At 33.4% G+C, this 24,333-nt stretch overlaps 1 protein-coding gene across 5 annotated transcripts in view; it reads left to right on the forward strand.

The window, feature by feature from the left end:
- Positions 1-24,333, forward strand: part of Smarca1 (SNF2 related chromatin remodeling ATPase 1) — a 79,648-nt gene that overhangs the window by 49,223 nt on the left and 6,092 nt on the right. For all 5 annotated transcript variants that reach the window (XM_021722361.3, XM_021722362.3, XM_021722363.3 and 2 more), the window contains 4 exons: positions 7,734-7,856; positions 12,029-12,161; positions 14,841-14,959; positions 15,068-15,280. In XM_021722361.3, the coding sequence (XP_021578036.1) occupies positions 7,734-7,856; positions 12,029-12,161; positions 14,841-14,959; positions 15,068-15,280 (588 nt within the window). The remainder of the gene's footprint in view (positions 1-7,733; positions 7,857-12,028; positions 12,162-14,840; positions 14,960-15,067; positions 15,281-24,333) is intronic.

Below are 24,333 nucleotides of genomic sequence, written 5' to 3' on the forward strand. Positions count from 1 at the left end.
TAGAGCCAAGGCAAACCATTAAGATTTTTTAAGGCAGGGAGATGGGTGGATGGGAGGTAAAATTATAATAATAGCAGATACTTTTATTTGGGCTTTACTTGTATTATATGTTGTTTCAAGTTCTTTATAAATATTAGCTCATTATCCTCAAATAGCCCTGGAATTGCATCCTATTTTACAGATGAGGAAAGTGAGGCATAGACTGGTTGAATAATTTGCTCAAGATCATATCATTTATAATTGGTAAAGTATGATTTTTTTAAGAGATCACTAGGGCTGCAATGCAGAGAATGGCAAATTTATTTAGGGAAGCTAGTGGAGGGGGGGCTATTGAAGTATCAAAATGAGAGAAGATGGTGACAATTTGGGCTATGGTGGTGGCAGTGGCAGTGGTAGCACAGGAACTGGAACCCTACTATCTTTGCTCCTAGCTTGTGCTCTCTTCAGCCTCATGCTGGATTGACTCTCTGTTGTCTCAAGACTTGCCATGATCCCATGTACATATTTAGATGAGGATTTATAAGATATATAGAGAGTTATGAAAAATTGTGCTATGAATGGATAATTATGAATGTAATACATTTCACTATTGTCATATATGTAAGAAATAAATAAAAAATACATATATATCATAAATGTGTTGTCATCCAAATAAATTTTGCTATATGGAACTGAAAAAAAAAGACATACAAGAGTATGTTCTGGATATTGGTTCTTTCTGAACCTTGTTTCTTCTGTTCTTTACCATGAACTATAGACCTGAGGTAAAGTGAGTTCTTCAATTGAGTGAGTTTCATGTTTGAGTTCAGAGTATAGACAGATCAGCATGGGATTATAATCATCTGCAGAAGCTTCAAGGATGATGGGATATATAATGATTAGACATAATCTTTTCAGAGGATATCCAGCATTGATTTTCCCCCCTATACCTCTAGAAAACTCATAAATGCCACAGAATGAATGGAGCACTAGTTTATTCTCAGATGAACAAAACTGCTGTAGTGGAGTTACCTGGTGTTCTTCATATATAGTCAGATTCCCAAAAATGGTTTTCTCCTGCTCTCTTTCTGTTTAAATGATCGTTGGCTAACTGGACATGAGTGTTATCCATAGTTGGGGGCACTGTGGTTCATGGTAATGTTTTATCTATTTTGAGTCCCCAAAGTCCTCTATTTTGTAGTGATTTGTGGTGGGATAATAAGGGGCTCACTAGTTTTGAAGCATTCAGTAAAGGGTGTTTTTTGAGAGCTTGTTTTTTTACATTTCTATTTTCTATTTTGTTTCTCCTCCCATAGTCAGCACAACAAGGTCACAGCAATATTGCTGATAATAAGATCCAGAGTTAAAGAGTTTTGTTTTATTTGTAGCTGAGAAAAGTATTTGTTTTGCTCTAATCACTTGGTGGCTAGCAGTGCATTATGTGTCAATTCTTCCCTCTAAGATTTGACCTTGTTGCAAATTGGGCATATTCACAAGCCTCATTGTTCTTGTTGATTAAAGGAGTAGTTAAGGGGTTGCACTTAATTACTTATCACTAAAATCTTTACATTGGAAGAGGATGACTTAATTGAAATTTGGATTGCAGTATTAAAAATGCAGGGTATCTGGAGTTTTCACCAAATCTAAGACCTGGAGTGAAAGAGTTTTGGTGTATTTGAAGCTGCTGTAGAACATTTTAACATTTATGACCAACAAGGAATTCTTTAGGTTCAAGTATAAATATTTGACAAATGGGATGTAATCTTTGTAAATTTTGGTAGTGTGTTATTGTGGGCCACCTAGTTTGCAGTTTTAGAACTAAAATATAGTGAGCTGATTTCAGGTTAATACTTCATTTTGTGTGCTGTCATATTTAATTTGGTATTCCATGTTTCTATGAAATGCTTGCTAAAAACTCCTAAGAAACAAGACCTAAAAAACGTTTTTCCCTCTTCATGGAATCCAGTTCTTAATCACAAATTTCTTAGGGTTTTATTAGAAATCTAAATTATAATTGAAATATTTCCTTTTGAAAGAGCTTTTAATGTACATATTATATTTTTGAGCATCATAATAAGACATAGAGTATGAGTACTTCAGATACCTTCAGGGTATCTGTTCAGAACTGTTGATCTATAATTTGTCAATTTAATTCGTATATAGCACTTTGAAATCATTCCAGGAAGCTTGTTGTTGATAAGGAACCTCATGAAATAAAAAGTGAATATTCTTTTTTAAATTTTATTTAAAAAATTTATTGGTGCTTAATAATTACACAGAATAGTAGGTTTCATTGTGGCATATTTGCACATGACATATGTTGATCGTTTTCATTCCCCAGTACCCCCCTTGTCCTCGCCTTTACCCTTTTCTTCTACCCCACTGTTCTCCCTTTTTACATAAGGGCCTCTAATTTCATCCATTTTCCTGCAAATGACATAAATTTCATAATTTTATTCTTCTTTAGGGCTGAATAAAACTCCATTGTCTATATATAACATATTTTCTTTATCTGTTAATCTGTTGACAGTTACCTAGGCTGGTTCCATAATTAGACTACTGTGAATTGTGCTGCTATAATCATGGGTATTCATGTATTGCCATAGTATGCTGACTTTAGTTCTGTTGGGTAAATACTGAGGTGTGGGATAGCAGGGTTATATGGTGGTTCCATTCCTAGTTTTTTGAGGAATCTTCATACTGTTTTCTATAGTGGCTGTACCAGTGAGTGTTTTTTTTTTTTTTTAATGATGGCTATTGAGGGTTTTTTTGTTTTTTTATTTTTGTTTTTTGTTTTTTTTTTGGTAGGAAGGAGATGAACAAATTTAGTAATTAGGAAACACTTCAAGTTCCAAATATTTTAGTAGCTGTGGGTTTTTTTTTTGTTGTTGTTGTTATTGTTTTGGTATCAGAGATTGAAGCCAGAGGCACTTAACCACTGAGCCACATCCCCAGACCTTTTTAATATTTTATTTAGAGACAGGGTCTTGCCAAGTTTCTTAGGGCCTTGCTAAGTTGCTGAGGCTGTCTTTGAACTCACATCCTCCTGCCTCAGCCTCTGGGCCACTGGGAGGCATGCACCCCCACACCAGGCTTAATAGCTGTGTTTTCGAGTAATTGCTAGAAATAAAATAGTAAGTTCAGCATTGATGAAGTTCTTCTTAAGTTTTATTGTCATAAATAGTATGACCAGCGGATGGAAGAAATTGTCTGCAGTGGATCCTAAAATCTAAAGGTCTTATAAAATATTGTGATTTTGCCTTTATTAGAAGTTAGTAAGGGAAATCTTTAGTTAGAGATATCTGTTTAAGAATAAACATTTTGTTAACATGTAGGTGTATTATCTATTATCTGTCATAAATGAGATATTTATAAATATTTCATTTTGTTAGAGTATGTTTATTGAACATGGAAGTTTTGGAGATTTTTGATAGAGAAATATCTTAAAATCAAAGTTTTTCCCAGAATTTGAACCCAAAGTAATTTTATATATCAACAATTTAAGGGATTTATTAAACTTTTGAAACTATGTATGTTTGCACTGTTTTTGAACATAATAAAAAATTTTAAACCAAAAAAGGTTGAAATAATTGTAAAGTGAATATCCATAGATTCATCATATGTATATGCTATATCTTACACCTTATTATACTTGCTTTTTCACATGTTCTCCCATTACTCCAGCTCTCCATCATATCATTATCTTATGCATTTCAAAGTTGCAGTTATAGAGGTTGTGGCTCAATGGTACAGTTCTCACCAAGCATGTGTGGGTTCAATCCTGAGCACCACATAAAAATAAAGAAAATAAGTAAAGGCTATTGCTTTTTTTTTTTTTTTTAAAAAAAGAACTTGCAGGGGCTGGAATTGTAGTTCAGCAGTAAAGCAATTAGCTCACAAATGTGAAGCACTGGGCTTAATCCTAGCACCACAAAAATACAAATGAAGACATTGAGTTCATACACAACTAAAAAATATTTATAAAAAAGAAGTTGCAGTCATGAATATATTTTACCTGAAAACACTTCTTTATGCATATCATTAGCTAGAGTCCAATATTAATTTGTGATTTCTTTTGTTTTTTGGCACTGAAGATTGATCCCAGAGGTGCTTAACCACAAAGCCACATCCCCAGCCCTTTTTTACATTTCATTTAAGACTGGGTCTCACTGAGTTGCTAGGTGCTTCGCTAAGTTGTGAGGCTGACTTTGAACTTGCAACCCTTTTTCCTCAGCCTCCAGAGTTGCTGGGATTACAGGTGTGCACTAACACACCTGGTTTGTAATCCTCTTTTTAAAGATTATATTTATATACGGTAAGATGTATAAATCTGAAGTGTATCATGCAGTCTATTTTGACAAATGCATATGTGTACATAACTGATACCCCTATAAAAATAAAGAACATGGGACTGGGGTTGTGGCTCATGTGACAAGAGCACTTGTCTAGCATGTGTGAGGCACTGGGTTCGATCCTTGGCACCACATAAAAATAAATAAAAAAAATGTGGCATTTATACACAATGGAGTATTACTCTGCATTAAGGAACGACAAAATCATAGAATTTGGAGGGAAATGGATGGCATTAGAGCAGATTATGCTAAGTGAAGCTAGTCAATCGTTAAAAAACAAATACCAAATGACCCCCTTGATATAAGGGGAGTAAACAAGGACAGGGTAAGGACGAAGAGCTTGAGAAGAAGATTTATATTAAACAGGGATGAGAAAAGGGGAGGGGAGGGGAGGGGAGGGGAGGGGGGATAGTAGAGAATAGGACAGACAGCAGAATACATCAGACACTAGAAAGGCAATATGTCAATCAATGGAAGGGTAACTGATGTGATACAGCAATTTGTATACGGGGTAAAGTTGGGAGTTCATAACACACTTGAATCAAACTGTGAAAGATGATGTATTAAGAACTGTGTAATGATTTGAACGACCAACAATAAAGTAAAAAAAAAAATAAAAAGAAAAAAGAAAAAAAAAATAAATAAATGAAATAAAGGTATACAAATGTTGTATCTGTTTAAAAAATAAATAAAGAACATTATGGTCACTGGGTGTCTTTTCTCAGTCAGTACCCCCATAGATTAACAGCTGTTCTTATACTACTTTCCTCTATAAGTTGGGTTGTTTTTGTTTAAGAATTTCATATAAGTAGAATCATATAGCATCTGCAAGGCTTCTTTCTCTTAGCATAATGTTTTAGAGATTCAGCCATATCGTCTCATGTATTATCAGTGGTTCATTCCTTTTTATTTGCTGAGCACTACTCCATTGTATGAATAGACCACAATTTGCTTATCCTTTCTTTAATTGGCAGACATCTGGGTTTTTTCCTGGTTTGGGGCCATTATGAATAAAACTGCTGTGAATATTCTTGTAAAACTGTCTAGATAGTTTTCATTTATTTGAATAGCTAAGAATGAATTTTCTGATGTGTCTGTAATTTTATAATTGAGTTTAGCTGTTGAAAAAGTTATTTTAAATCAGTCTTATAACTGGATTACTTTTCATTTTAAATTTGTGCCTTATATTTTTTTGTTCCTTTTTTGTGGTATTGGCGATTGAACCCTGGAGTATTCTATGTTTCAGTTACATCACCAGCCTTTCTTTTTTTCTAAATTTTATTTTATTTTATTTATTTTTAATAGGGATACCTTTTAAAATATTTATTTGTTTAGTTGAACACAATGCATTTCTTCTATTTATTTTTTAATTTTATGTGGTGCTGAGGATCGAAACTAGGGCCTCGCATGTGTTAGGTGAGCGCTCTACCACTAAGCCACAACCCCAGCCCTAAATTTTATTTTGAGACAGGATCTCAGTAAGTTGCTGAGACTGGTCTCAAACTTGATGTCCTCCTGCCTCAGCTTCCTGAGTCAATTAGAGGTGTGTGCCACCATACCTGGTTTTATGCATTGTTTTCCATTTTCATTTGTCACCATTCTAGCCCATGTGGTCATACTTCATTTTTAAGTTTAGCAGGTTTTCTTTTCTCTAGTGTGTTCCTTCATTGAGTCCATCCTGTTCAAGGGTTACAGTGAAAGCAGTATGTTTTGACACTTTACTCCCTTGTTCAAAGTCTCCAGTGCTTACTATATAGTTTCAGTATCTGAATCTGTCTGCACCTGGCTTTGTTTTTTGTACCTAACTTTTTTTTGTGCTGGGGATGAAACCCAAGGTCTTGCACATCCCAGGCAAACACTTTACCACTGAGCCTTACATACAGCACCAGTATAAACCCTATATATGCTTTCTGGTACATTTTTGCCTTCATGCTTTTGGTCATACTTATTTAGCCTAGAATATGCTTCCCCTCCCATCTCCCTAAAACTTTAGGATTCTTAAGGCACAGCTCAGAATTCCACAACTGATATGTGAGCTCCTTGTGGGCAAGAGCCATATCCAATACTTCTTTTATATTCCAATCAGTACTTATAGTGCTATGGACATAAGAGATACTTAGGTAATATATACTAATTTGGTTGTCTGATACTGATGATTACAAATGAATCTGCTTTTTAATAATGCTCAGTGTTTTCTTAATGCCTAGGTAGTAGGTTTTGTATCTGAAAAACTATTGGCTATAATAGTTTTCAAAGAAGTTATTTTTAAGTTATAGTTCCAAACTCTGTGATATAGTTCCAAAATCTATGAAATATGTATAAAATTGAGAAAAATGTAGTCTGATATGTATTATAATTACATTATGGTAAAATTATGACTATTGGATACTCCTAGGGAATAAGTAATTGATGATACATGTACATTTCAAACAGTAGACTTAACTGCCAATCCCTTTATTTTTATGTTTAATGGAATGCTATAAAATATATTACACATGTTCTATACTTGCCCTCTTAAATCATTGTGCTGAATTGTAGCTGCAGATACATAATAGTGGTGGTATAATGCTTTGGGCCAAGAGACTTGGTTTTTCCCTTTGTACAATGAATGCTGCCCCATATTGCTGAACCATACTGGTTGTATGTGCTCATCATGACACCCTGAGGTCCTGGGGCTATGTTTTTGACATATAGGTGACTACTTTTGGAGAACTGAGCTTCTGTACTAAGTGGTTTGGATTTAAGCTCTCTCTTTATGAGTTTCAGTGTGTTTACAACTCTGTATCCCAAATACCATTTATAATTTCTGTTGGTCACTGCTACTGTAGTTGTCATTGCTCATCCTATCACAGCTGTTGGTATGCTCTTCTGTTTCCTTCCCTCTTTAATTCTCTATTTCCTTTTTTTCTTCATTGTTTTGTCATTTCTAGATCTTCCATTTTATATAGAAACCTTCTCCCTTTATAGACCATGGCAGGCAATAAAGGCACTCAATTCTTTTCACATGTTGATCGGAGCATTGGATATTACCTTTAGGTGTATTGGCACTTCTGTACTGCAATGTATAGTACTGGAGGTATATGGACTCTATTGCAAAATTTTTCTTTATTCCATATACTATAGTATTATAATGATATGCTTTTTCCCACAGTATAATGAAATTTGAAATGCAGTATGGCACTAATTTGCCAGTGGGTTTTAACTTTAAATACCATGTGATACAAGATTGATTTTTATTTGGGTAATATCTTAGTAGTAGAAATGTGGAGAGGACTGTGTCATTCTGGTTATAAATTTACATTTTTTACTGTTGAAATAACTCTAAAGATTGATATGTGAATATGCACTTTACTGTTTAATTTTTCTCATCAGTTCATTCATCACTTATCTCTTGATTTATAGGTCCCGAGGAATCCTGACATCCCAAATCCAGCTCTGGCTCAAAGAGAAGAGCAAAAAAAGATTGATGGAGCTGAACCTCTTACACCAGAAGAGACTGAAGAAAAGGAAAAGCTTCTCACACAAGTAAAATATTTTAAAATACCACGAGTCAACAAATAGAAAAAGCAAAGTATTGATAACACTTTCTTTTTACTGTATGGGTTTAGTGTCCTGATTTGACCCACCAACAAAACTCTACATAGAGATCAGATATCCTCATTTAAAAAAGTCCTTTGACAGAATATGCTTTTTTTGGGAAATAATAGGAAATACACATATGCAAAATGTAAGTGGCAATTAATAGAACTATGATATGCTTTTTACTAGGTATAGTAAGGTTAGTGAGCCCATATTTGAATTCTTTTGTTGACTGATATTAATTGTCCCCTGAAACTGTATTCTACTAATCTTTTTAAAAATAATTTATTTTTTAGTTGTAGATAGACACAATACCTTTATTTTCTTTCTTTCTTTTTTTTTTTTTATGTGGTGCTAAGGATCGAATCCAGTGCCTCACACTAGGCAAGTGCTCTACCACTGAGCCACAACCCCAGCCCTCTACTAATCTTTTATTTATGGAATAATTTAATGATTTAAAAAGTCTTTTTATCTCTTCTTAGAATTTTAATACAATGATGAGAGATTTGAATGTTTTTAAGGCGATTTTTATATAACTGAAAGCTAAGTTATTAAATATGGGAGGTTTCCACTTGAACAAATGATTAATACTATCAAGTCATTGTTGCTTTAGTGAGTATAATAAACTCTAGAAGATAAAAAATGTTTCAACATAAAAGACTTTTGAAAAATAAAAAATATGTGTACTCTTTGACACCACCTTAGTATAGGAAGCTGCCAGCAAAATTTTTTTATTCAACATTATTTTTGAAAAATGTGCAAAGCACAGCAGTAGGAAATTCTCCACATTAATTATTAACAGATAGCTTTGAATGTTTGCAGTACAAAGAAATGATAAATATTTGAGGTGATGGATAAGCCAATTACTCTGATTTGATCATTGCCCATTGTATACATGTGTCAAAATATCACACCATACCCCATGAATATATTCAATTATGTTTCATTTAAAAGGAAAAAAGAAAAATAGTCTTTACATGTTTTTATGTAGGTCTTTTCTTATTATAACATGTAACGTCATTGAATGGATTTTTACAAAGGGAATTTATAAGTTTTTAAGCCAAATTCCTGGAGTTACAAAGTTTAACCTGAAATGTATCTTTCCCTCCACATTCTTGCCAACATTTATTATTGCTTATATTCTTGATAATTGCCATTCTGACTGGAGTGAGATGAAATCTCAGTGTAATTTTGATTTACATTTCTCTAATTTCTAGAGATGTTGAACATTTTTTCATATATTTGTTGATTGATTATATTGGGTAAAAGGTACACTCATATTGCTGGTGGAACTGCAAATTGGTGCAACCACCCTGGAAAGCAGTATAGGGATTCCTAAGAACTTGGAATGGAACCACCATTTGACCCAGTCATCCCACTTCTTGGTTTATACCTAAAGGAATTAAAATCGGCATACTACAGTGACACAACCACATCAATATTTATAGCAGCTCAGTTCACAGTAGTTAAACTGTGGAACCAACTTAGGTGCCCTTCAACAGATGAATGGATAAAGAAAATGTGATATATACACACAATGGAATATTACTCAGCCTTAAAGAAGAATGAAATTATGGAATTTGCCAGTAAATGGATGGAGCTGGAGAATGCCATACTAAGTGAAATAAGCTAATATCAAAGAACCAACCAAAGGTCAAATGTTTTCTCTGATATGTGGATGCTAATTCACAATAAGGGGTGGGGCGAGGGAATAATAGAAGTACTTGAGATTAGACAGAGGGGAGTGAAGGGAGGGGAGAAGGTATGGAGGTAGGAAGATAGTAGAATGAATTGGACATTATGACCCTATGTGCATATATCATTACATGACTGGTGTAACTCTACATCATGTACAGTCAGAAGAATGAGAAGTTCTATTCCATTTATATATGGTGTGTCAGAATGCATTCTACTGTCATGTATAACTAATTAGAGCAAATAAAAAAAGAAAGTGTAATTAGAGTTGGCTAAGCATTAGGACTTAGCACAGAATAAAATGAAGCATTTAAGTATTCACATGTTAATTTCACAGTTTATTTCCTGAACACAAAAGTAAAGTTATGGCCTTTGAATAATATGTGGCTTATATACAATCTCAACTCAGAGAAAGCTTTAGTTTGTACTTAGAAGTATAATCAGATTTTTTTATCCCCTCAGTTGAATTTATTTTAACTCATCTTTCTCTGCTGCTAAAAAAAAATCATGCTAACATGAAGAAACAAAATGTGGGTCATCTTTATCAAGAAAAAGCCCGGGATAGGAAATTGTGATGTATATGTATCATACTAATGTAGATGGGGACATGAGCAGTAGAAAGCATTCTTTTGTCTGTGACTTCACAGATGGGCTAATAAGATTTAAAATATTGGTTAACTGTTCTATATTTTAGTAAAGAAATTGAGGGGTACAATAATGTTCTGTTTATAGAAATTCTATTTATAAACACAGTTTTTTATGGTACTGGTGATTTAACCCAGAAGCTTTCTATCACTAAGTTACACTTTAATTTTTTTAAATTTTATTGGTTCTTTGTAGTTATACATGACATTAGAATCCATTTTGATAAAATCTTACAAGCATGGGATGTATCTTATTCTAATTAGGACCCCATTCTTGAGGGCATGATGGTGGGTATTTTCTTATATGTACATAGGAAAATTATGTTAGGTTTATTCTACTGTTCCTATCCCTATCCTTCCTCCCTTCCTTTTTTCCCCCTTTATCTAATCTACTGAATTTCTCTTCTTCCCCTTCCCCCATATATTGTGGTTTAGCTTCCATGTATCAGCAAAAACACTCAACCTTTGATTTTTTTGGTATTGGCTTATTTCACTTAGCATGATATTCTCCAGATCCATCCATTTAGCCAAAGCAATCCTTGGTGAGAAATACAAAGCAAGAGGCATCACAATACTAGACCTTAAATTATACCACAGAATTGCAGTATCAAAAACAGCATGGTATCAGCACCAAAGTAGGCAAGAAGACCAATGGAACAGAGTAGAGGACACAGAGGCAGACCCACATAAATACAGTTACCTCATTACTAGACAAAGGCACACAAAACACACACTTGAGAAAAGACACCTTCTTCAACAAATGGTGCTGGGAAAACTGGGAACCCACATGTAATAGAAAGAAAGTTAACTGCTACTTCTCACCCTGCACAAAACTCATAAGTGGATCAAAGACCTGGGAATTAGACCAGAAACCCTGCATTTACTAGAATAAAAGGTAGGCCCAACACTTCAACATATTGGCACAGAAACTGACCTCCTGAATAAGACTTCTGAAGTACAAGAAATAAAATAAAAAATCAATCAATGGGATGGCATAAAACTAAAAAGCTTCTTCTTGGTCTGTTTTATATTTTATTTTGAGACAGAATCTTGCTAAATTGCCAAAGTTGGCCTTGAACTTACAATCCTCTTTTCTCAGTCTCCCACATTCCTGGGATTATAGGTATGAACCACCATGTCTGGATATCTATGAAAATACAATTTTGAACAGAACTCATTTATTCACTGGAGTTTGAAATGACATAAAGAGCCACAAAGGTTCTTCTGCATTCTCTTTTGATTATCCCTCAGTGTTCTTTTGATTTAATGCATTCACATTCCTCTCTTTTAATTTACATAGAAACAGATATGATAAAAATCACTGAAGTAGTATAATATCAGAACTTCAACATTTAGAATAGCATTTTTATTTAAGGCATTTGTATCTTAATACAGTAGATATCTATAAAATATGGGATTAAAAGCTATGTGATGTCTTAGAACCATAAATCAACTTTAAGTACTTGGAAAGGAGTATGTTCCCTTCAAAATAGAAAAGCAGTTATTTCTTTAACAATTCTTAACTCAACTTTTGATTCCAACATTAAAAAATGAGAATCAGGGCTGGGTTGTGGCTCAGTGGTAGAGCACTTGCCTCACATGTGTCACCACATATAAACAAATGAATAAAATAAGGTCTATCAACAACTAAAAAATTAAAATGAGAATCATAAGTTGTCTAAACTGCTTTTAATCTACTATCATATAGAAGTAATCAGAACAATAAATGAATTTATTAATTTTAACTGCTATTGATGATGCTCAACTTTTTGTTCATAGGGTTTCACAAACTGGACTAAGCGAGATTTTAACCAGTTTATTAAAGCTAATGAGAAGTATGGAAGAGATGACATTGATAATATAGCTCGAGAGGTAGAAGGCAAATCTCCTGAGGAGGTCATGGAGTATTCAGGTTTGTATGTAATTTCAAATATGATGTTTTATTTTAACCTTATTCATTTACTCACCATCAATTTAATTGTGCCCTTGTTGAAGGATTTTTTAAAACTTTTAAAAAATAATGTTTTTTTAAAATTTGCAGATGGACACAATAACTTTATTTATTTATTTTTATGTGGTCCTAAGGATTGAAGCCAGTGCTTCATACATGCTAGGCAAATGCTCTACTACTGAGCCACAACTCCAGCCCCAGATTTTTAGAACTTTTGCAATTAAGATATAGGTGAAAGTATGAACTTTGTATTTCTATGAAAAGATTATAAGATTTATCATATAAACTATTGTTTCCTCTAGTAATTAGCTAATAGAAGATAAATGAAGCTCCGATAAAATGGTGGCTACTGGATGCACACCGACAGAATTAGTTTTCTACTTTCTCACCTCTGCAGTTTGGTTCTTTTCTCATCTAGTCCTGAGACTTCAGGTTCACTGGATTGAAACAGTCTTTTTTCTAGGTCATGCTTGAAGTAGAGAGTCCCTGTCAGGCCCATTTTGATGCTCAGACATCCTCAGGGTTCCAGTCTACTCCACTCAGGTCATGCAGGTCTCTTTAATTCAAAGCAAGCTAGGATAGATTTTAAAAATTGCTGAATCAATCTAAATCATTTCATTAGTCTTTGAATCATCTCCCTCTCTTACTCATCTATGTCTTTGGTCTCAAACAGAATCAAATTAGCTGCTGCAGCATGTGGAGTTAATAATAATTCCCATGTCACAACACATCTAACCTCAGGCTTCTATAAAGACATCTTATTAAAAATAGGTCAGTATGGAGGCTGGGGTTGTGGCTCAGTGGTAGAGCGCTTGCGTAGCATGCGTGAGGCACTGGGTTCAATTCTTAGCACCACATATAAATAAATAAAGGTCCATCAACAACTAAAAATATATATATAATATATAAAAATAGGTCAGTATATCTGTTTTCTATATGTACAGCATAGGTTGAGCTCTCAAATTTAGTCTGAATATTAGCTATTTTAGAATCTAGAGCATTTTTATTGTATAGAAACAATGCTAAAATCTATATGAGGTTTCTTTGCTAGCCCCCAAAGCCTGTTTAACTTTAACCACTGAAATTCTGTGTTTTTTGCAGCAGTAGAAAAGAAACATTACAATAACAATAACCCAAGACTAATACATACTAGAAAAAGCTATTGATTTAACTAGTGCTAGTATTAGAAGAAATAGAGGTTTAATTAGAGAATAGATACTTTGTTTTTCCTCCTGGAAATTTAAAAGGGTCTTCAAGTGGTTACCAAGAACTATAGAGGTTAGTTGTATTGAGTCTTTATTTCATATAATAATCAAGTCTTTGAACTTCCTTTTCCTTGAAACCATTATGTCATTCCTATTTTCATTTAGGTTTAACATGTAAGTTGAGGGCATTTGGGAGCTTAGAGAGGGGAACAATAGATAGGAGAGAAAAAATTGTAGCAGCAAGAGTTGAATGAAAAGAGTGTAAAGGGCATGGACAGAGATTCTGAAGAATTTTCTTTAGAAGATAAGGTAGCATCAGTTTGTGTGGAGTTACAAGGTAAATAATGATTCAAAAAGCTATCAGAGTGTGTAACTGAGTGATTAGAGCACTTCCCCTGAATGAATGGGGCCCTAGGTTTGATCCTTAGCACCACAAAAACAAAACAACAAAAAGATCATGTCGTATGTTCCCTCAAATTTGATGTTGGGCCAGGTAGCAATACCTCAGGACTATTTTAATTGCTGCCAACCAAGTTGGGGGCTGTGTCAGAGGGTGGGGAGATTAGAATGGGTTTATGTAGTTTGTTTCAAGAAGAGGAGAAATGAGTACAATTGGGTGTTCATAAGCACATAGTGTCTTATACAAAGTAGGCATTTAAACATCTGTTGAATGATTAAGTGAGTGAATGAATAAATGAACACATGTGCTTATAAAAAGTAGAGTACTAACATACCTTTCCTGATAGGCTTTAAAAATGAAGAATATGAGAATGTAGAGAATGTCATTAGGTTGCTCTTCACTGAAGTCGTAAGATGTGACATATTAATGCAGCAGATTATTTGACTCATCTATAAAATTTGGTTGGGTAACTCAGTAATTTGAATATTCTTCAGCATGTATCCAATTAAAATCTCAATGAGGTTTAAAGAAACAGTAGGTTACTGGAAGTATTATAAGATTAGTGAGTGATTTCAGAAGCAAATCAATTTCAGTAGAAATTGCCACTTCATAGGAAAAATTGAAATGACCTGTTGATAATGATTTCATTTTCATTTCTGTTGGCTAGGAAGCTATGTTCACATTTATGTGCTGCCCTCTCCTGTTTCACTTTATGTATTTGGCCCTTTATGTATTATGTTTGAGTTAAATTATGTTAAATCAGTATCTGTAGTATCATTTGAAACCATAGTAATTTAGGATAATTAAAAATACCATATCTCATGAAAGGGAAATGGCTGATTAAGGCATTGGTCTTATTTTTAAATGAAAAGTTGGGAGCATTTAACAATTTAGCATATTATGTATACAGATGAATATGAATATTAATTTAAAAAATATAAGTTCACTCCATTCTTCCTGTTAGTTCTTTATTCTATAATCCCTTGGATTCATTTGCTTGAATGATACTAATTTAAAGGAATGGTTGTTTTTCAGCTGTTTTTTGGGAACGTTGCAATGAATTACAGGACATTGAGAAAATTATGGCACAAATTGAACGTGGGGAAGCAAGAATTCAGCGAAGGATCAGTATTAAGAAAGCTCTGGATGCCAAAGTACCGTATTTTATGTCAAATTATTAATAGATAATTTTATTTGATGTAGTGATTACTATGACTTTTTTTCACATCCCATTAAAAGTGCTATTTTGTTGAAATGTACAGATTGCAAGATATAAGGCTCCATTTCATCAGTTACGTATTCAGTATGGAACCAGCAAAGGAAAGAACTATACTGAGGAAGAAGATAGATTCTTGATTTGTATGTTACACAAAATGGGCTTTGATAGAGAAAACGTGTATGAAGAATTAAGACAGTGTGTACGGAATGCTCCCCAGTTTAGATTTGACTGGTTTATCAAGTCTAGAACAGCCATGGTATGTATTCCTTTGGTCAATTTTTTCATTTTGAAAAGTTTCAAACATCATATATCTTCACCTAGGTTCTATAATTTTAATGTTTTGTCACTTGGCATATTCTCTCTTGCTCTATAAGTGCTTATGAATATATATATATATATATATATATATATATATGTTTATACATACATACATAGAATTGCATACACATGTGTAGCCTATATTTTATATTTAGAAATATGGAAGCATTTCTATATTCAGAAATACATATCTGTATTTTATATTCATAAGTACATTTCTGAACCACTTTAAAATAAGTTTCAAGCAGATATGAGTGTTTATCTCTAAGTACTTGAGCATGTATCTTCTTAAAATAAGTATGTATTCCTAGGTAGCCACAATCCCACCTGATAATTTTAACAGTGATTCAGTAATGTCCTCTAGTATAAAATCCATGAAAAATCTTTTCTAGTTGTCCCCAAAATATCTTTTACAGCTTTTTAAAAAATTGATGATCTAGCAAGGTTCACACATTGCATTTGGTTGTTGGGTCTCTTTGATGTTTTAAAATTTTTTTTTAAATTACACATGGGCACAATATCTTTATTTTTGTTTATTTATTTTTATGTGGTGCTGAGGATTGAACCCAGTGCCTCACATATGCAAGGCAAGCGCTCTGTCACTGAGTCACAACCCCAGCCCTCTTTGGTATTTTTTAAATCCACAACTTTCTCTTTTTATGACAATGACATTTTTAAGATGTTTAGGCTGGCTGTCTTGTAGAATACCCCATACTTCTCATCCTTTGCTCACTGTTAGATTTGGGTTTAATGTTTTTGGCAAGAATGCTACAGAAGTGATATTGTGTGCTATCTGTTGCATGATATCATGAGAAATATCATGTCAGGTTGTTACACTATTAGTGATGTTAAGTTTTGTCAGTTGATTAATATTGTGATCCCCAGAGCTCACCACTTTAAGGTGCATTTTCCCCATTGTTATTAACCAGGTAATACTTGAGACTATGCAAATTACTTAAGGATTTATTTTTAATGAAAAGGAATTGTTGCCTATATTAAGTTTGTATAAGAAAACTATGAAATAGAGAATAATTACCTAAGAGTTATTTTATGTTTAGCTTCTGCGAATTTCCTCCTTAGAAAATGTGAATTGTGTTCCCGTTAAATTCTGGTGCTGCCTAGTAGTAGTGTTTATGATCATATTGAAATTCATGCAACACATCTTTGGTGTTGGATTTGTCAGTATTTTGTCAACCAAGGTTATTAAGACAAAAATAGATTTACATAGCCTAAAAATTAAAAACAATTAGAAACTAACAGTCCAAACAATGATTTTGTGGCTAGTCATAAAATAGCACACATTTTTCTTAGTTGTAATCTATCATAAGTATTTTCTTGTCCCAAAATTCATTGGGGTATAAAACAATGCTTCATATTTTAATTGACTCATTTTATATTTTTAGTTCAAGTTGAATAGAAAGAAAAATCTGAGTCGTTCTACTGAAGATAGTAATTTTGGCAGATGTCTTTTGAAAATCAGATATTTCTTAAGACTTTAATGCAAAATTTAGAGTGTACACCGATTATATAATTTTTGAATGTGCCCATCAAATTTATAGATGCAGTAATGTTGGGAAAGCTACCAAATGCTTTAGACTAAGCCAGAATCCACAAGTAAAACTAGAGCAGTTAGAATAATGATTCAGTTCAATCTAGCAACATGACATTTACTGGGGATAAATGTGAAGTGCTGTACTTGTACAAAAGAATAAGAAGTGTATGTTACCAAGATACAATAGGAAGAATTGAGGAAAGAATAAAAAGATTTAAGAGTTAATCCATAGCATGAAAGACTAAGGTGAGGTATAGTGAAAGAATTGTTTGACAGGGTCCTTTGGATCATTGCAGCAGATTATTGAAGAACAATGTAGAATAGTTTTTAGCCTTTGAAAAAGAGATTCTGTTTTGACTGTCTGAAGATTTTGGCAGTGAGATTAGTTGACCTTTTAAGGTGCCATCTAGCTCAGTGCATCTATGACCTTGTTTAGCAGAGAATTCTTTTCAGAAGCCATGCATTTAAAATTTTTAGCCATTTGTGGTTTTGTGCATGTAATGACATAATTTAGGGCAGCATCAACAGCTTGTAAAGATTTGTCAGTGAATCATACTTTAGAGCATACATAACCTTTTTTGTAATGGACCATTTATTGAATTCTGACTTTTATTACAGGGCTATTTTACTAATTTTTTTTTAAAGGTTGAGAGCTTATTGCTGTTTTCAGTTTGTGAAATCATTAAACTAAAACAGTAGGATGAATGAGTAGTATGAATATTATTATAGAACTACATAACCTTTTTTCATTTTCCAAGAAAAAAACCAGTGTATTATTAACAACCACTAGATGTCTCTGAACTCCCTTGTAAAGAATATGTTTTTCCTCCATCTTCTTTTTACAAAACCTTTACCTCTGTACTTTCTTTACCCAGAGATTTAAATCTCTAGTGTATTTTCCAAAAAGCAGATATTAGATGTATAGGTGATAACAAAATGAAATATTTATTTTTTTCTATTAGAAATAAAGACATCTCTCCTTCAATACCTTATAAAAGGTGAAATTTCTGATATCCAAAGAATCTTTAAAAATACTGAGTATTTTATTTCATATTTAAATGTTGATTGAAAGCTTTTCGTATTAATTGTTTTATCATTACAATTTGATTTCCCTTTTAGTTAATGGATATTTTTTTGCTTATATTTCTGAATTTAGAGTATAAATGACATTTTAAAATTTGCATACCTTTGTACCATCCTTTTGGAAAATATGATAATATCTATAACTTGGGAATTATAGGAATAGATTATTATTTCTAGGTGATCTCTTTCCTACTCATTTTTAAAATAACTCTTCCTTTATAGTGAATCACATTCATAATTTAGGAAGATAAATCTCCCCCCTCGAAAGAAGCAGCTGTGATTTCTGAAAGAAAAACAGTTTGTTTCATTTAAAAATTCCATCTTAGAAATAGAGGATGTAATTTGATTCATGTGTCACTGTGTTTCAATTAAAATCTTACTAATGATTGAACCCAGCTTACTTAAAAAGCTATCTTTGAAAATATAATCTTGTTTAAAGATGGCTCTTTTCTTTCCCAGAGACACCAATAAGTAGTATGAAATACTTATTAGAAAAAAGTAGAAATCTTAGTAGTTATATTTTATGCAGGAATCTCAAAGTACTGAATTCATGGCTTCTGACTTAACTAACAATCATAAAGTGCTTAAAGGCACAAACCTCCACTTCCAAATATGCCTCACTTTGAAAGCTTTCAGTTAAAGGTTGAAGATTTCTTTGAGGCTCTTCTCCATTTAAAAATGCTGGCTGTACAAAAGAGAAAATGAGTTTCAGTTCCATTTCTCTGTGCTAAAAAGATTGTGATTTTTTTCTCTAAGAACTTGTGTGGTCTTTAAGCAAGTAATCAGTCTCTATTGAACTACATAAACAAGTAAGAAAGATAGGCTCAACTCAGAGTTTTCAGCTCAGAGCATATGAATTGCTCTACCATTTTCTTATGAAGAAAAATATCTTCTATAGTATTTTCATTTTCCAGTGCTGTGAATTGAACTCGGGGCCTTATATTTGCTAGCCAGGCTTTCTACCAACTGAACTGCATCTCTAGCTCTTTAGGAAAAATATCTTAGAATGGGCCTTGGTATTAGTATATAAAAAACCTATCAGAATTAAAAGGATTTTTTAATTTTACCAAATGTCCATAAGAGGAAATGATAAACTGTATTTACTTATGTTTATGGCGCTGGGAAATATTTTGTATAGTGTCTTTGATTTAATGCTTGCCAACTCCTTTATCCACATTAGCTCATTAATTTTCTTGCCATTTCCTTTAGGGACTGAGTGTCAGGATACTATCCCTGTTCATTCAGCAACACACTAACATGATTGGGAAAGTTGAGAATTTGAGAGGTCCAAAAGTCATTTTACTGCACAGCACTCATGGGAGAGTTCCCCAGTGTTCAATTAGTAATATCCTGGACATTTTCAGGACCTTCTAAATACTTAAAATAGAAAAAGCAGTATTTAATTCTGTGAAAAAAAGAATATTTCTTGATAAAACATGTACCATATCCTTTACAGGGTTGCTTTGACTCTTAATTGAGTTTTAAAATTCTTACCTTTTAATCTCTGGGGAGCCTTTATTCTTTTCTCTTCAGCCAGCTCAAGAAGCTGTGTGTGCATTGCCTGTGGCCATGTAAGTTAGAGTTGAAGCTGAGTATTAGTAATTAGTCATTACAATTACCCTGTCTTTTGCAGTAGTTTAAATGAATTTTTCTGATAGCATCTCGGAGAGAGAATCACACACTGTTGAATACAACATAATAAAAATTTCATGTTATTACTGTTTGTTTTCAAATCACAACTTTATTATTAATGAAAGCGTTCCTTATTTAAAAGTAAGAAAATGACATTCCTTATTAGAACTGTAGGAGAAAAAAAAATATTTCTTAGAAAATATTGCTATAGCTATTTATTAACTTCCTTCTCATTTTATAGGTTTATCACAACAGCTAGTAAATGTTAATTAGGCTATTGGTTCAGCACAGGATATTTTATAAATTTTCTTGTCAGTCAGAAAAGGATTTTTTTTGTAGATATTTTAGAAGAATAAAAGTAAATCAATCTCTCTCTTTTTTTTTCTTCTGTGGTGTTAAGTATTGAACCCAGGGACTTACATATGTTAGGTAAATATTCTACCCCAGCCCTTTAGAAGAACAAATGTGAAATTAAAAATTTACCTACTTGTTCTATAGTCATAATAACAACTTCTCTTTGTTGGTTATGAAGCTTAGTTAGTCTATGAAATTTCCAAGAGAAAGACTACATATGATTTTGTAGTTAACAATTACAACATTATTACTTTCTTTTTTTTTAATATTCATTTTTTAGTTGTAGTTGGACACAATACATTTATTTTATTTATTTATTTTTATGTGGTGCTGAGGATTGAACCCAGGGCCTCACACATGCTAGGCAAGTGCTCTACCACTGAGCCACAAGACTAGCCCCAAAGCATTACATTATTAATGAAATATGATAAATATGAATAATACATTGGTAAAATTGGTAATCTATAAAATATATTGATAAGTTCTTTTTGATTATAGAATTAAAATACTAAAAACCAAATATATTTAAATATTCATGGAGGTCTGTTACTCTTCATTAACCTAAAAGACTAAAATGTCCCTTTTCTACCTTAATTTTGAAAAGTTCCTGTCACAGAACAAATGAGGTAGTTTTTAACTTTGCCTTGTAGCAAAGGAATCAAAAGAATAGCTTTACAGAAGAGGTCCTTCTTGGAACTAAGTCTTGAAAAACTGGAAGGAGTTGGCCATGAGGATACATTACAGGTTGTGGAAATAGGATACACAAAGGTATAAATGAGCCCAGCATATTCAGAAACTACAAGTAGGCTGGAATGGTATGGTGTGAGTGGGGAAGTACTGGAAGAGGAGGCTGGAAAAGTAGTTGGCAGCCACATGAAGACTTTGAAGTGGGTCATTCATTAGTCTGTAGAAAGTGGGGAATTATTTAAAGATTGTAACAAGGCAGTGACATGATCAGATTTGCATTGTTAAAAATACTATTCTGGTGAAAGTTGGTTACCTCACCTATCATCAGTGTTAATGATTTTCAAATTTATATTTCTACCTTTTTTCTGTTCATCTTTTTTCTTTCCTTAGCTAATATTCCTCTATCTGCCCCAGAGTCATTTTTTTTCCTAATGCCCTTTTAACTTAATGTACAATTGGTTGTATTTAAAGAGACCAGCAAAGCACCTTGCTCAGAATAGGCATTGGTGAACACACGAGCTTGGAACTTTTATACTTAGTTTCCTTCTATCCTATAGATTCCTACAGTTGCACCAGATTTGGATTGAATGTGAGGAAATATGTCAGTGTGTTGGAGTCCATTTTGTTCCTTTTAGTCTACCTTTTTCGAATGATAGATTTTGACTGTCATCCCTGCAGCTGTTATTTATTCATAGTAAATTTTTTGAATAGCCAGTTGGAAGTTTCATGTTTTATTACACAGCTGTTGTATTTGATTTAGAACCCGGAACTGTTCTAACAATCAGAAATACAGTTAATGCACTAATAGGAGTTCATTTTAGGTATTTATATTCACACATCATCTTGTGAGAAGATGACATAATATTTTATAAATAACAGTGCTTAAGTGGCAGCAGTTATGTGAAAGCATCATACCATTGGATACTTATTTGAGAAATTTAGGATATATTCATATGAATATTAACTCCCATTTAACTGCCAGTGTTCTTGGGTTATAAGAATTCTACTATAGACTGCCATTGCTTTATGTTACTGTGACACAAAAGTGACTTGGAATCTGGGAGGAGGTAACATAGGTAGTATATAAAAAGAGCAAAGGAGAAAAAATGCTCATTTTGTTTTACTAAGAATTGTAAGAGAATTACCCTGACATTATAAAATTTTACCCACAAATTCACAGGCACAAATGTGGAGTGAATTTTTTTTGCCCTTGCTCACTGTGCCGCATTTGACTTTCCATTGTAATAGGCACAGACCTTCTGTCATTCAGACTTAGGTAGGCTTAGTGTCTAGGATTTTAGTACATAGGAAATGTAATGTGGAGCCTCTTTAATCTCTTTCAGTAAGTCACTTCAAGTCTACTGATGCTTTCTGTGTCTTTTGAATTGGTACTTTGAAGCTGAGTATTCGGGCAAAGGATATTTGAACTTGGTGCCCAGGGTAATTGATATTCATCACACACTAAGGGGCAGTACTGCTCACTGCAAACATTACATAACTTATTAAAGGTATTCTAGTATATACATCCTGGCATTCAAAAATTGATACTTGAGTGACTTCACATTGAGTAAACTCCTTAGATATTAGGAAAGTATGAAAAACTGAGGTAGCCCAATTTTGTTTAAAGGAAATCTAAAACCTGTAGTTTAAAATGGGGCTTGGCAAACTGGCCCAGCACCTGTTTCATGTAGCTTGTAAGCCAAGAATAATTTTTACATTTTTAAGTGCATGAAGGAAATCAAAAGAAAATAGGGATGTGAAAATTGTAGAAAATCCAGTGTTAGTGTCCCAAAATAAGGTTTTATTGGAAAACAGGTACACATTTATGTATCATCTATGGCTATTTTCATGCTAGAATGGCAGAGCTGAGTAATTGTAACAGTGTGTCATCTGCAAAGGTGAAAGTATTTACCTTGTGGCTCTTTAAAGAAAATGATGTACTGACCTCTGGTTTAAAAGAATGTGTGAGAAAAGTGGAAAGAAAGAAATAATATGACCAAGGGTCAATATGTTACACTGTTCTTTGAGAAAAGGGTTAAATGGAGGATGGATAAAGGCAGAAGATATTGAGCCTAAAAGAAGGGTGTTTGTGGGCCAGGGGATGATTATGGTGGAGGCAAAGGAGCATCCTTGTAATATTGGAAGGATTGGCACACAGAAGAGGGAATCAGCTTATTCTCTGTGACTACAGAAGTTGGATATAGATCCAACTGTGGGAAACCATAAGGTAACAAATTGTACCTTTGTGTAAAGGAACATTTCTGAATTGTTCAGAGGTAGTATAGCTAGCCTTAGGAGGTAGTGAGTACTCTATAGTTGAAAGAATTCAGAGAGGCAGACTGTATGTCTCATCAGCAAGTATCTAGTAACATATTCAAGCATCCATTTGAATTTTTTTTTGGTACTAGGGATTGAACCCAAGGGGCGTTTACCCACTGGGTGACATTCCCAGCCATTTTTATTTTTTTATTTTCAGATAAGGTCTCACTAAGTTGCTTAGGGCCTCATTAACTTGCTGAGGCTGGCCTTAAACTTGCAATCCTCCTGCCTCAGCCTCCTGAGTTACTAGGATTATAATTGTGCGCCACCACACCCAGGCATGCATTAAGTCCTTTCCAATCTTGAGAACGTGCACTAGTGAGAATCTTATCAAGCAAAGATTTCTGAGTACTGAATATACATTTGATTGCATTCTCGTGCTCAAAAAATCATCAATGTGATATTTATACTAAATTATGTAAAAATTCCTTAGTTCCATGTTCTTAATTCCTAGGTTCTTCATACTTGGATCTTAGCCTTAGCCATCACTTTTCTCTGGTACAGCATTTGTCAAGGTGGCTTCTACCAAACATTGTTCCAGAATATGTAAATTAATGATGTCTAGAAAAGGGTTCTGATTTCAAATAGTTGGAACATGCTGACACTGAATTCTGTTACTGACACTTCCAATCTACATTAGAATGCTAAAAATTCTTGGGCTGTGAATGTGGCTCAAGCAGTAGGGCCTCGCCTGGCGTGCACAGGGTGCTGGGTTCGATCCTCAGCACCACATAAAAATAAAATAAAGATGTTGTGTCCACCGAAAACTAAAAATTAAATATTAAAAAATTATCTCTCTCTCTTAAAAAAATGCTAAAAATTCTTGAGAAGTCCTGACATGAATAAGTTTACTTAACCTTTTTAAACTCTAGCATTTCCCAAATGTTTGAACTTTTTTTCTTTTGCCACAGTTGTTACTAAAGAATGGTTTTCCATTTGTCATTTTCCTATTCTCTTCTGTTGTCTTTATTGTTTTTACATCTCTCTTCCTGTTGTGTGCCATTTTTCTCTGACTTCATTCCTAAACGATGAGAGAAGTAATTAAACTAAAAAACTGTACACACAGTTTGAGGCCCCCTGTAACCCCAGGAAAACAGGAAGATAAACAGGAAGATAAAAATTCTAGGTGAATATATAAGAGGAAAAATGATGTGTAAAAGTGAAAATGACATGGAAAAGGAAAAATGAAAGTGCTTTTCACTTGAAATTTCTCAGTCATTTCATCCTACTTACTCAGCAAGTCACTTTTTATTGATAATCTAGCCTTTCTCCTTGTAATTTCTTATATTTTACTGGTGTTCTGTTTATGGTGTCATCTGCTTAATTAGGCAGTCTTGAAGTGTGTGGATAAGAAATAGCATTGC

The sequence above is a fragment of the Ictidomys tridecemlineatus genome, chromosome X (assembly GCF_052094955.1).
Source record: "Ictidomys tridecemlineatus isolate mIctTri1 chromosome X, mIctTri1.hap1, whole genome shotgun sequence".
Lineage (NCBI taxonomy): Eukaryota > Metazoa > Chordata > Mammalia > Rodentia > Sciuridae > Ictidomys > Ictidomys tridecemlineatus.